General features: G+C 53.3%; 1 protein-coding gene across 4 annotated transcripts; it reads left to right on the top strand.

Annotated features, from left to right (window-relative positions):
* On the top strand, positions 1-8502 carry UCP2 (uncoupling protein 2). Of its 4 annotated transcripts, XM_055282905.2 has the most exons (9): positions 1-87; positions 353-522; positions 1580-1736; positions 4729-4953; positions 5110-5320; positions 6166-6360; positions 6441-6542; positions 7517-7697; positions 8069-8502. In XM_055282905.2, exons 4-9 carry the CDS (start codon positions 4828-4830, stop codon positions 8181-8183), a joined length of 930 nt encoding a protein of 309 aa, XP_055138880.1. In that variant the 5' UTR covers positions 1-87; positions 353-522; positions 1580-1736; positions 4729-4827; the 3' UTR covers positions 8184-8502. The 4 variants fall into 4 exon arrangements, with proteins under 4 accessions (XP_055138880.1, XP_063497456.1, XP_055138882.1 ...); XM_063641386.1 differs by lacking the exon at positions 1-87 and having other exon boundaries at positions 359-522; positions 7469-7697; XM_055282907.1 differs by lacking the exons at positions 1-87; positions 6166-6360 and having other exon boundaries at positions 359-522.
* Positions 8503-9568: the final 1066 nt, after the last annotated feature.

The raw sequence follows: 9568 nt of genomic DNA, 5'->3' as shown, positions 1-9568 counted from the left end.
GTGGGGGACTGGGCCCATAAGAGGAAGTGCAGTTAGACCCGACCCCGCTGGACGCTGTTAGAAACCGTCCTGGCTGGGAGGCAAGAGGTGTGTGACTGGACAGGACTCGTTTCTGGCGGTCAGTCTTGCCATCCTCACAAAGAGGTTGGCGGCCTGAGAGAGTGTGAGGCAGAGGCGGAGAGTGGCAAGGGAGTGACCATCTTGGGGAACGAAGGAGTAAACGCGTTGATGGGAAATGGGAGTGGAGAAAGTCACGGAGAGAACCCTAGGCGGGGCGGTCCCAGCAGAAAGGCGGCGGCTCCAGGGTCTCCTCACCCAAGTAGGAGCTGGCAGGCCCCGCCCCGCCCCGCAGGCCCCGCCCCCGTGGCTTAAGCTGCGTCGCCGCCTGCGCCCAGCCACACTGCGAAGACCCGCTGCGCGCGCCTTGGGATCTACAGTCCAGGCTCGTCCTGCTCGCCCGACGCGCCCTCAGCCAACCGACAGACACAGCCGCACGCACTCCCGTGTTCTCCCTGCGGCTCGGTGAGCCTGGCCCCAGCCCTGCGCCCTCTGCGCCCCTCAACACTTGTTCTGCGTGCGCTGCGCGCTCTTCCATTTACCTTCTCTCCCACCCAAGTTTATACTCTTTTCTTTATTTCGGTTTTATTTTTTGTTTTTTTTTTGTTTGTTTGAGACAGGCTCTCGCTGTGTCTCCCAGGCTGGAATGCAGTGGCGCGATCTCGGCTCACTGCAGCCTCCACCTCCCAGGTTCAAGCGATCCGCCTGCCGAGTAGCTGGGATTACAGGCGCCTGCCACCACGCCTAGCTAATTTTTGTGTTTTGTAGAGACGGGGTTTCAAGAGATCCGCCCGCCTCGGCCTCACAAAGTCCTAAAATTTTAGGCATGAGCCACCGCGCCCGGCCTGTAGTTATCCTTTCTGTCCTTGGTTCATTATTTCTCTTCTCTCACTCTTTTTCTTACTCCCTTTTGTTCTTTCCCTCTCCCGTTCAGTTGGCTGTCGTTTGAGCCTCCACCTTTTCACTCCCTCCTTTCCACCACGATGCCCAGCCCTGCCTTGGATGGGGACCGTCACTGATGACCACAATGACTTCTCCCTCACCAGGCGGCTCCAGGCAGTGTTCCTGCACCTCCTTTCCCAGGGCTTGGGGGCTTTTTCTAGTGGGCTTTGAGCTGCTGGATCTGGCCTCTGCAGGGCCGGCTCCCAGCCCTTCCAACCTCCTCACAGCCCGGCCTGGGCCCTAGCCAATTCCCGGAAAGTCTCTGTCCCATCGTGACCTCCTCACAACTCTCCCACTCACCAAAGTCTGATGACTGTGCTAGGGGGTGCTTATCTAGAGTACTGAGTGTTACAAAAGCAGAAGTCTGGACAAGAGCCAATTTGTGATATTAAGCAGGTGGGGTGGGGGTGGGGAGTGTACCTAGGTTCATTTTCCGCCCTGCTTTTCACCTTTCCAGTGTGTGCACTTAATCAGTCCCTGGGCCCTGTTCCCCATCCCCCTCCAAGGCATGGACTGGGTGGGCTTGTGTGTCTTGGAGCAGGTGGCCCTTTCTAAACTCTCTGCCTTTGCTCACCCACAGGACACATAGTATGACCATTAGGTGTTTCGTCTCTCACCCATTTTCTATGGAAAACCAAGGGGATCAGGACATGATAGCCACTGGCAGCTTTGAAGAATGGGACACCTTTAGAGAAGCTTGATCTTGGAGGCCTCACCGTGAGACCTTACAAAGCCAGGTAAGAGTCCAGTCCAAGGAAGAGGTCTCTTGCTGCCTCCTAACCCTGTGGTCTAGGGTTAGGAGTCAGCAGGGCATTAACAAAAATAATTACCATCCCCACCCCCGACGGTGAAGTGGCTCTTTCCAGTTCACAGAGCACTCTCACACCTCCCCGCTCTCATTCTGGCCCTTCAGCTGACTCGGACAAGCCAAGGATCTTGGTCCCCATTTTATAAAGGAGAAAACTGAGGCCCACGTGGCACAGTGATTGGCCCCAGGTCATCCTGGGAGCCAGCAGAAGAGCTAGGACAGGAACCTGTTGTTCTAACTTCATATTGATGCTAGCTTTTGACTATCCCTGAAACCGAGATTGGTAATCAGCCCGGCTCTGAAACTGGTATTTGCTGGGGACTGTAAAATAGGATTAACTATTTCTAGGCCTGCATTTTAATTGCTGTTAGTAGGGCCACCTTACCCACCCTCTGAAGGACCTGACTTGGCAAGCCCAAGGCAACATTCAGAATGTGGCAGCTGAACCTCTGTGCACTTGTCTTTGGGCAGCAGCTGGGTCTTATTCTTCTCTAGCCTTCACAACATCCTGCAACCCAGCTCAAGGTCAGGAATGTGATAGACTCATGTCATCATATCTCTGGTGCCCAGAGAAGGGATACCATTTGCCTGAGCCTTCTCAGGACTGTTTAATCAGCCTTCGAGAACTTTCCTTGTGAAAGGCCCTGCCTGTGCCTGGGGCTGAGAAAACAGCAGGAAGGAACTGAGGAGCTGGGCAGCAGTGCAAAGCAAATACCACCAGCTTTGGTGCCTGTAAGTGTGACTCTTACTCATCTCACATGGAAGTAAGGGCAGCCACCTTGCAGGGCTGCTCTGAGGATTGAGCTAATACAGTGCCCTGGGTGTTGGGGTGGGGAAGGTTGTGGAGCACCTCCTGGGGGAAGGGGGTGTCAGAGCAGGGAACCTGGGGAGTCCGAGGGCACCTTCATCAACCCACTCTGTCATTTGAGCACCAGTCTTCACTGAGCCTCGTGGGCACGCTGGAGGGAAACAGGAGTAAGGTCAGGCCCTGTTCTGTAGGTCCCAGTGTAGTTGCTATGGTGAGTATCTTCATTTCCCTGCTTGCCCCAGCCACCTGGAGTGAAAAGCCCAAGAGGAAGCTGGGTGAGCTGTTTGTTTCCATGGGTCTCTGTGTTCACAGCTGACTCCCTTCACCAGCCAGCCCTTTCACCTGAGCCCCAGCAACAAAGGCAGTCAGGCGAGGCTCAAAGCAGCTGCTCCAATGAGGTCAAAGAAATAAGCTCAGGAGAAGAAGCAGATCACCCTCCCCCACTAGGGTGCTGGGCTCACTTCCTCCTGGGGCAGTGGAGGAGGGTGTGGTTCCAACTCAGAACAAAATGGGGCTTTTGGTTTACCTTATCACTCTTCACAGCTCTGACCTGTACCCCTCATCCCTGCCTGTCTTGTGGTGTTAGTGTGGGTCCCCTAAGTTGGAGGAAAGGAAACTGGCCCAAACAAAAAGGAGAGCAGTTTTCTCTGCATCACATGGTAGGCCAGGAGGAGTCTAATGCCCCAGAGTTTACTCTCAGCCCCCAAAATCACCTAGCTAAATGTTACCTTATCAAGAAGTCCTTAGGTTTTTTTGTTTTGTTTGTTTTGTTTTGTTTTTTGTTTTTTTTTGAGACAAGGTCTCACTCTCTCACCCAGACTGGAGCACAGTGGCACAATCACAGCTCACGGCAGCCTTAACCTCCTGGGCTCAAGCAATTGTCCCAAGTAGCTGGGACTATAGGCATGCACCACCATGTCCAGCTAATTTATTTATACTTTTTAGACAGGGTCTCATTATGTTGCCCTGGCTGGTCTTGAACTCCTGGGTTCAAGCAGTCCTCCCATCTCTGCCTCCCAAAGTGCTAGTTTTTTTTTTTTTTTTTTAGACAGAGTCTTGCTCTGTCACCTAGGCTGGAGTGTAGTGGCACGATCTCAGCTACTGCAACCTCCACCTCCTGGGTTCAAGTGATTCTCCTGCCTCAGCTTCATAAGTAGCTGAGAATACAGGCGTGTGCCATCACACCCAGCTAATTTTTGTATTTTTAGTGGAGATGGGGTTTTGCCATGTTGGCCAAGCTGGTCTCAAACTCCTGACCTCAGGTGATCCACCCGCCTCAGCCTCCCAAAGTGCTGGGTTTACAGGCGTGAGCCACCCCACCCAGCCCAAGAAGTCTTTTCTGATCACCCACTCTTCCTCTCTCCCAATGTCATTAGTTGTTCCCTCCTTTGCATTTTGAGAGTATGTCCTGTAAGCCCGAAATGCAGCTTGAATCATCTGCCCATCCACCCCCTGTGCCCAACAGTAGGCTTCCTCTAGGGTAGATATTATCTCCTGCATCTCAGTGAACCACTGCCCAGCAAAGCAGTCTTGCTAAAACAATGACTCTAGAGATCCTAAGCTGTGTGGGAACTGGAGGAGAGAGTTAGACTGACGGGCTGGGAAGGGATTGAATTAGTCATCTAGTACCTTTTCTTCTTGACTTAAGTTCCAGACCTGTGGAAACCATTCCTGCTTAGACATCCAGAACATAAGCCTGTGGGTCTGTGCCTGTCAGGTCTTAGTCTGGGTGAAACTTTTCTCCACTTCTGTCAGCTCTCCAGATGAACCACAGAAGCAGGAATGTGGGCATCATCAGTGAACTCTCTGCATCCAGCAGACAAAAGGGCTGGTCCAGTGGCTGCTTATGAGGCAGCGCTAGGAGAGCTCTGATCCAGACTCTCCCTGCAGTGAAAGGGAGGGAGCCCTTCATGAAGTATTGACTGCTTGCGCAGGAATTGCTTCACCAGCACCTAACTGAGTGCCTCTCGAGCTCACATCTGTTTTCCCTCATGAGGCCACTTGGAGTCTTGCTGAGGGACTTGGTGCTATTAGGGAAGCTGGGTTTGGGTATGGTGAGCAGGAAGGGCCTGGGGACATTGTGGCTAATGGGGCTTTTCTCCTCTTGGCTTAGATTCCGGCAGAGTTCCTCTATCTCATCTTGTCGCTGATTAAAGGTGCCCCCGTCTCCAGTTTTTCTCCATCTCCTGGGAGGTAGCAGGAAATCAGCATCATGGTTGGGTTCAAGGCCACAGATGTGCCCCCTACTGCCACTGTGAAGTTTCTTGGGGCTGGCACAGCTGCCTGCATCGCAGATCTCATCACCTTTCCTCTGGATACTGCTAAAGTCCGGTTACAGGTGAGGGGATAAAGCCTGGGGGTCTTGATGGTGTCTACTCTGTTCCCTCCCCAAAGACACAGACCCCTCAAGGGCCAGTGTTTGGAGCATCGGGATGACTGGAGGTGGGAAGGGCAACATGCTTATCCCTGTAGCTACCCTGTCTTGGCCTTGCAGATCCAAGGAGAAAGGCAGGGGCCAGTGCGCGCTACAGCCAGCGCCCAGTACCGCGGTGTGTTGGGCACCATTCTGACCATGGTGCGTACCGAGGGCCCCCGAAGCCTCTACAATGGGCTGGTTGCCGGCCTGCAGCGCCAAATGAGCTTTGCCTCCGTCCGCATCGGCCTGTATGATTCTGTCAAACAGTTCTACACCAAGGGCTCTGAGCGTGAGTATGGAGCAAGGCTGTAGGCCCCTTGGCCCTTTTTTTTCAGTGATGATTGATCTTAGTTCATTCAGTCATATAGTTTTTTAGGCCCCACGATCCCTAGGAAGATCAGGCAAACAGAGAACCGGAAGGGGCCCTGGTCCTCCACATAGTTCCTGAGCACCTGGGCTATACCAGGCTCTGAGCAGGGCGTCATCCCATCACAGTCTTCAACACCACCTTGGGAGTAGGTAGTATCATCCCAGTGTTATAGAAGAAGAGACTGAGGGGGGAAGGCAGTGGGGAGGGGGGGACTTGGCCGAGGGCACACAGTAGAGAGCCAGGACACTCGTCTCCAAGGCCAGCATTCTTCCCTTTCACCTCGTTAGTATGCCATGCCAACCCTCCATTTTACACATGAAGAAACAGAGCCCCAAACAAAAGGTTGTCTTTCCCAAGATCACATGGCAGGAAGAAGTAAAGCTGACCTGAGATCCCAAGTCTTAGGAATCCTAGTCCTCAGAAAGCCACTTCTCTCTGAGCCTTGGTTTTCACATTTGTCAGATGGAAATGATTGTGATTTCTCAAGGCTGTTGAGCAGGGAATGAAAATGTTTTATGAAAGAAAGCACCAAGTTTCATTTTGGTCTTAGCCCTTGCTATGTCCCTAGCAGGGAGTAGATATTCATAGGGATGTTTTGTTTGATGTGAGGAGTTCTTACAGCAAGAGCTTGTAGAAGGCCAAAAGCTTCTGGATTCTATTCCCAAAAGCAGGAGATGACAGTGACAGGGTGGTTTTGGTGAGGAGAGATGAGGTAGAAAACGAGTGCAAGCCCGCTGGCCACTGACCCCATGGCTCGCCCACAGATGCCAGCATTGGGAGCCGCCTCCTAGCAGGCAGCACCACAGGTGCCCTGGCTGTGGCTGTGGCCCAGCCCACGGATGTGGTAAAGGTCCGGTTCCAAGCTCAGGCCCGGGCTGGAGGTGGTCGGAGATACCAAAGCACCGTCAATGCCTACAAGACCATTGCCCAAGAGGAAGGGTTCCGGGGCCTCTGGAAAGGTGTGTACCAGTTGTTTTCCCTTCCCCTTTTCCTCCTCCCCAATACTCTGGTCTCACCCAGGATCTCCCTCCTCCTACAGGGACCTCTCCCAATGTTGCTCGTAATGCCATTGTCAACTGTGCTGAGCTGGTGACCTATGACCTCATCAAGGATGCCCTCCTGAAAGCCAACCTCATGACAGGTGAGTCATGAGGTAGATGGTGCTGGGTCTCACCCTTCCCCCATGCCATGAGCAGGTGCGGGGGTCTAGTTGACACCAGAAGACCACATTTTTTCATCCTATTTGCCCTTTGCAGGGAGAGTAAGATTATATCTCTTACTTGCCATATTGAAGCCAACTGGGATGAAGCTCCCACTTTCCACATTGAGGAACTGAGGCTAGATTGGCAAAATGACTCTTTCAGGTCCTCAGAAGAGGTCTCAGCTGGAGTCCCTGTCTCTTGTTTTTGTTTTTTTGTTTTTTGTTTTCTGGTTTTTTGAGATAGAGTCTCACTCTGTCACCCGTGTAATCTCAGCTCACTGCAACCTTCCCTTCCCAGGTTCAAGCGATTCTTGTGCCTCAGCCTCCTGAGTAGCTGGGATTACAGGTGTGCACCAGCACACTGGCTAATTTTTGTATTTTTAGTAGAGATGGAGTTTCACCATGTTAGCCAGGCTGGTCTCGAACTCCTGGCCTCAAGTGATCTGCCCACCTTGGCCTCCCAATGTGCTGGGATTATAGGTGTGAACCTCCACGCCCCATCCTCTTGTTTGTTTTTTTGAGACAGGGTCTTGCTCTGTTGCCCAGGCTGGAGTGCGGTGGGGTGATTAATGGCTCATTGCAGCCTTGACCTCCCTGACTCAAGCAATCCTCACACCTCAGCCTCCTGAGTAGCTGGGACTGACTACAGGCATGCACACTGTGCCTGGCTAATTTTTGTATTTTGTAGAGACAGGGTTTTTGCCATGTTGCCCAGTCTGGTCTTGAACTCCTGGGCTCAAGTGATCCACCCACCTTGGCCTCCAAAAGTCCTGGATTACAGGCATGAGCCATTGTGCCCAGCCTCTCTGTCTCTTTAAAATCATGAAAACTCTTAGCTACTTAAGTAATTCTCCTTCCTTCTGGAGGAATGATGGGTGAAGATCTTGACTGCCTTGCCTGCTCCTCCTTGGCAGATGACCTCCCTTGCCACTTCACTTCCGCCTTTGGGGCAGGCTTCTGCACCACTGTCATCGCCTCCCCTGTAGACGTGGTCAAGACCAGATACATGAACTCTGCCCTGGGCCAGTACAGCAGCGCTGGCCACTGTGCCCTTACCATGCTCCAGAAGGAGGGGCCCCGAGCCTTCTACAAAGGGTGAGCCTCTGGTCCTCCCCACCCAGTTCAGGCCTCTTGGCTATGCATGTCTATCGTGGGTGGGAGCGAACCACCTGGAAGTGAGTAGCAGCCAAGTGTCAGGCTATTTCTGATCCTGGTCCTGGCATTTCACCAGCATTCACCTATCCCCTTAATTCCTTCCTCCCAGAATTGCTACCATCACTATTTATTAGGTGTTAAGTGGAGACTCAAAGGGAATTTATGCTTATATCCGAGCAGCTGTGAGCTTAGTTCATTGAGTCCTCCCAGCCTCCTTTGGGACAGAGCAACTGGGTTGGATTGAATACCAGGCCCAGTGAGGGAAGTGGGAGGTGGAGGTGCCCCCATGACCTATGTTTTTTCTCCTCCAGGTTCATGCCCTCCTTTCTCCGCTTGGGTTCCTGGAACGTGGTGATGTTCGTCACCTATGAGCAGCTGAAACGGGCCCTCATGGCTGCCTGCACTTCCCCAGAGGCTCCCTTCTGAGCCTCTCGTGCTGCTGACCTGATCACCTCTGGCTTTGTCTCTAGCCAGGCCATGCTTTCCTTTTCTTCCTTCTTTCCCTTCCCTCCTTCCCTCCTTCCCCACCTCTTCCTTCCGCTCCTTTACCCACCACCTTCCCTCTCTCTACATTCTCATCTACTCATTGTCTCTCAGTGCTGGTGGAGTTGACATTTGACAGTGTGGGAGGCCTCGTACCAGCCAGGATCCCAAGCCTCCCGTCCCTTGGAAAGCCAGAATCTTCGTCCTGCCCCCCGCAGCCCAGCCTAGCCCACTTGTCACCCATAAAGCAAGCTCAACCTTGGTGTCTCCTCCCTCTCTTGTAGCTGTTACCAGAGGCCTTGGTCCAATGGCCTTTTTGGTACCTGGTGGGCAGGGGAGGAACCACCTGACTTTGAAAATGGGTGTGATCCACCTTCCACCTCCAGCATCCAATCTGAAGCCCGTCTAGGTCATCTGGTCCATTTCTCTCCAGACCCAGGCCCTGTACTAACATGGGGAGTGCAGGGGCCACCTGAGAGACAGCAGTGCCTCCCCTTCCTTTGCCAGGCCACTTGAGCTCCTACTCAGAATCTGGTACTCTAGTGCCTGCCATCCCAACCCCCCATCCCGGCCGCAGGCCTGTTTATCTGCACGAGTGCTCCTGTGTGCCCTGCATCTCCTGCAGTTCCAGAGGAACATGAGACTCTTAGATGCTGTCGACTTTATTTTATTCCATTTTACAAATGGAAGGAAGACCCACCTCCCGCAAAGTCCCAGACCTTGTGAGAACAAGTCAGGCTCCTTCCACCCTCCACAGCCACACCCACAGAGGAAGTGTTACTGAACTGGGTGGAGCAGGCCCTGACTCCACAGAGGGTGGGTGGAGGCTGCAGGGCAAACATCCGGTCTCTGCCTGAGGATACTTTCCATTTGTGTTTTTTGTTGTTTTGAGACAGAGTCTCACTTGCTGTCACCCAGGCTGGAGTGCAGTGGTGCAGTCTCGGCTCACTGCAGCCTCTCCCAGGTTCAGGCGATTCTCCTGCCTCAGCCTCCCAAGTAGCTGGGATTACAGGCATACACCATCACACCTGGCTAACTTTTGTGTTTTTAGTAGAAACGGGGTTTTGCCATGCTGGCCAGGCTGGTCTCAAACTCCTGACCTCAAGCGATCCACCTACCTCAGCCTCCCAAAGTGCTGGGATTACAGGCATGAGCCACCGTGCCTGGCCAGGATATTTTCCATTTGGAGTCTCACCACCACAACCCCCTCCACCTGCCCCCGCCCCAGCTAGGGATCCAAGGAGGCCACGAGAAGCCAGGGCTTTGGCTGCACAGGGGTCTCCGCTTCTCTGTCCCTGTTCTTACCACCTGCCCTCAGAGGCAGGTGG

This window comes from Symphalangus syndactylus, chromosome 6, assembly GCF_028878055.3.
Source record: "Symphalangus syndactylus isolate Jambi chromosome 6, NHGRI_mSymSyn1-v2.1_pri, whole genome shotgun sequence".
Lineage (NCBI taxonomy): Eukaryota > Metazoa > Chordata > Mammalia > Primates > Hylobatidae > Symphalangus > Symphalangus syndactylus.
This window is presented reverse-complemented; position numbering and strand designations above follow the sequence as displayed.

Excerpts from the sequence above, each read along its gene's own strand:
- UCP2 (XM_063641386.1), top strand. The coding sequence starts at position 4,828 with ATGGTTGGGTTCAAGGCCACAGATGTGCCCCCTACTGCCACTGTGAAG. Across the intron at positions 5,321-6,165 it reads CTACACCAAGGGCTCTGAGC|ATGCCAGCATTGGGAGCCGC; the intron begins GTGAGTATGGAG and ends GCTCGCCCACAG. Across the intron at positions 7,698-8,068 it reads CCCCGAGCCTTCTACAAAGG|GTTCATGCCCTCCTTTCTCC; the intron begins GTGAGCCTCTGG and ends TTTCTCCTCCAG.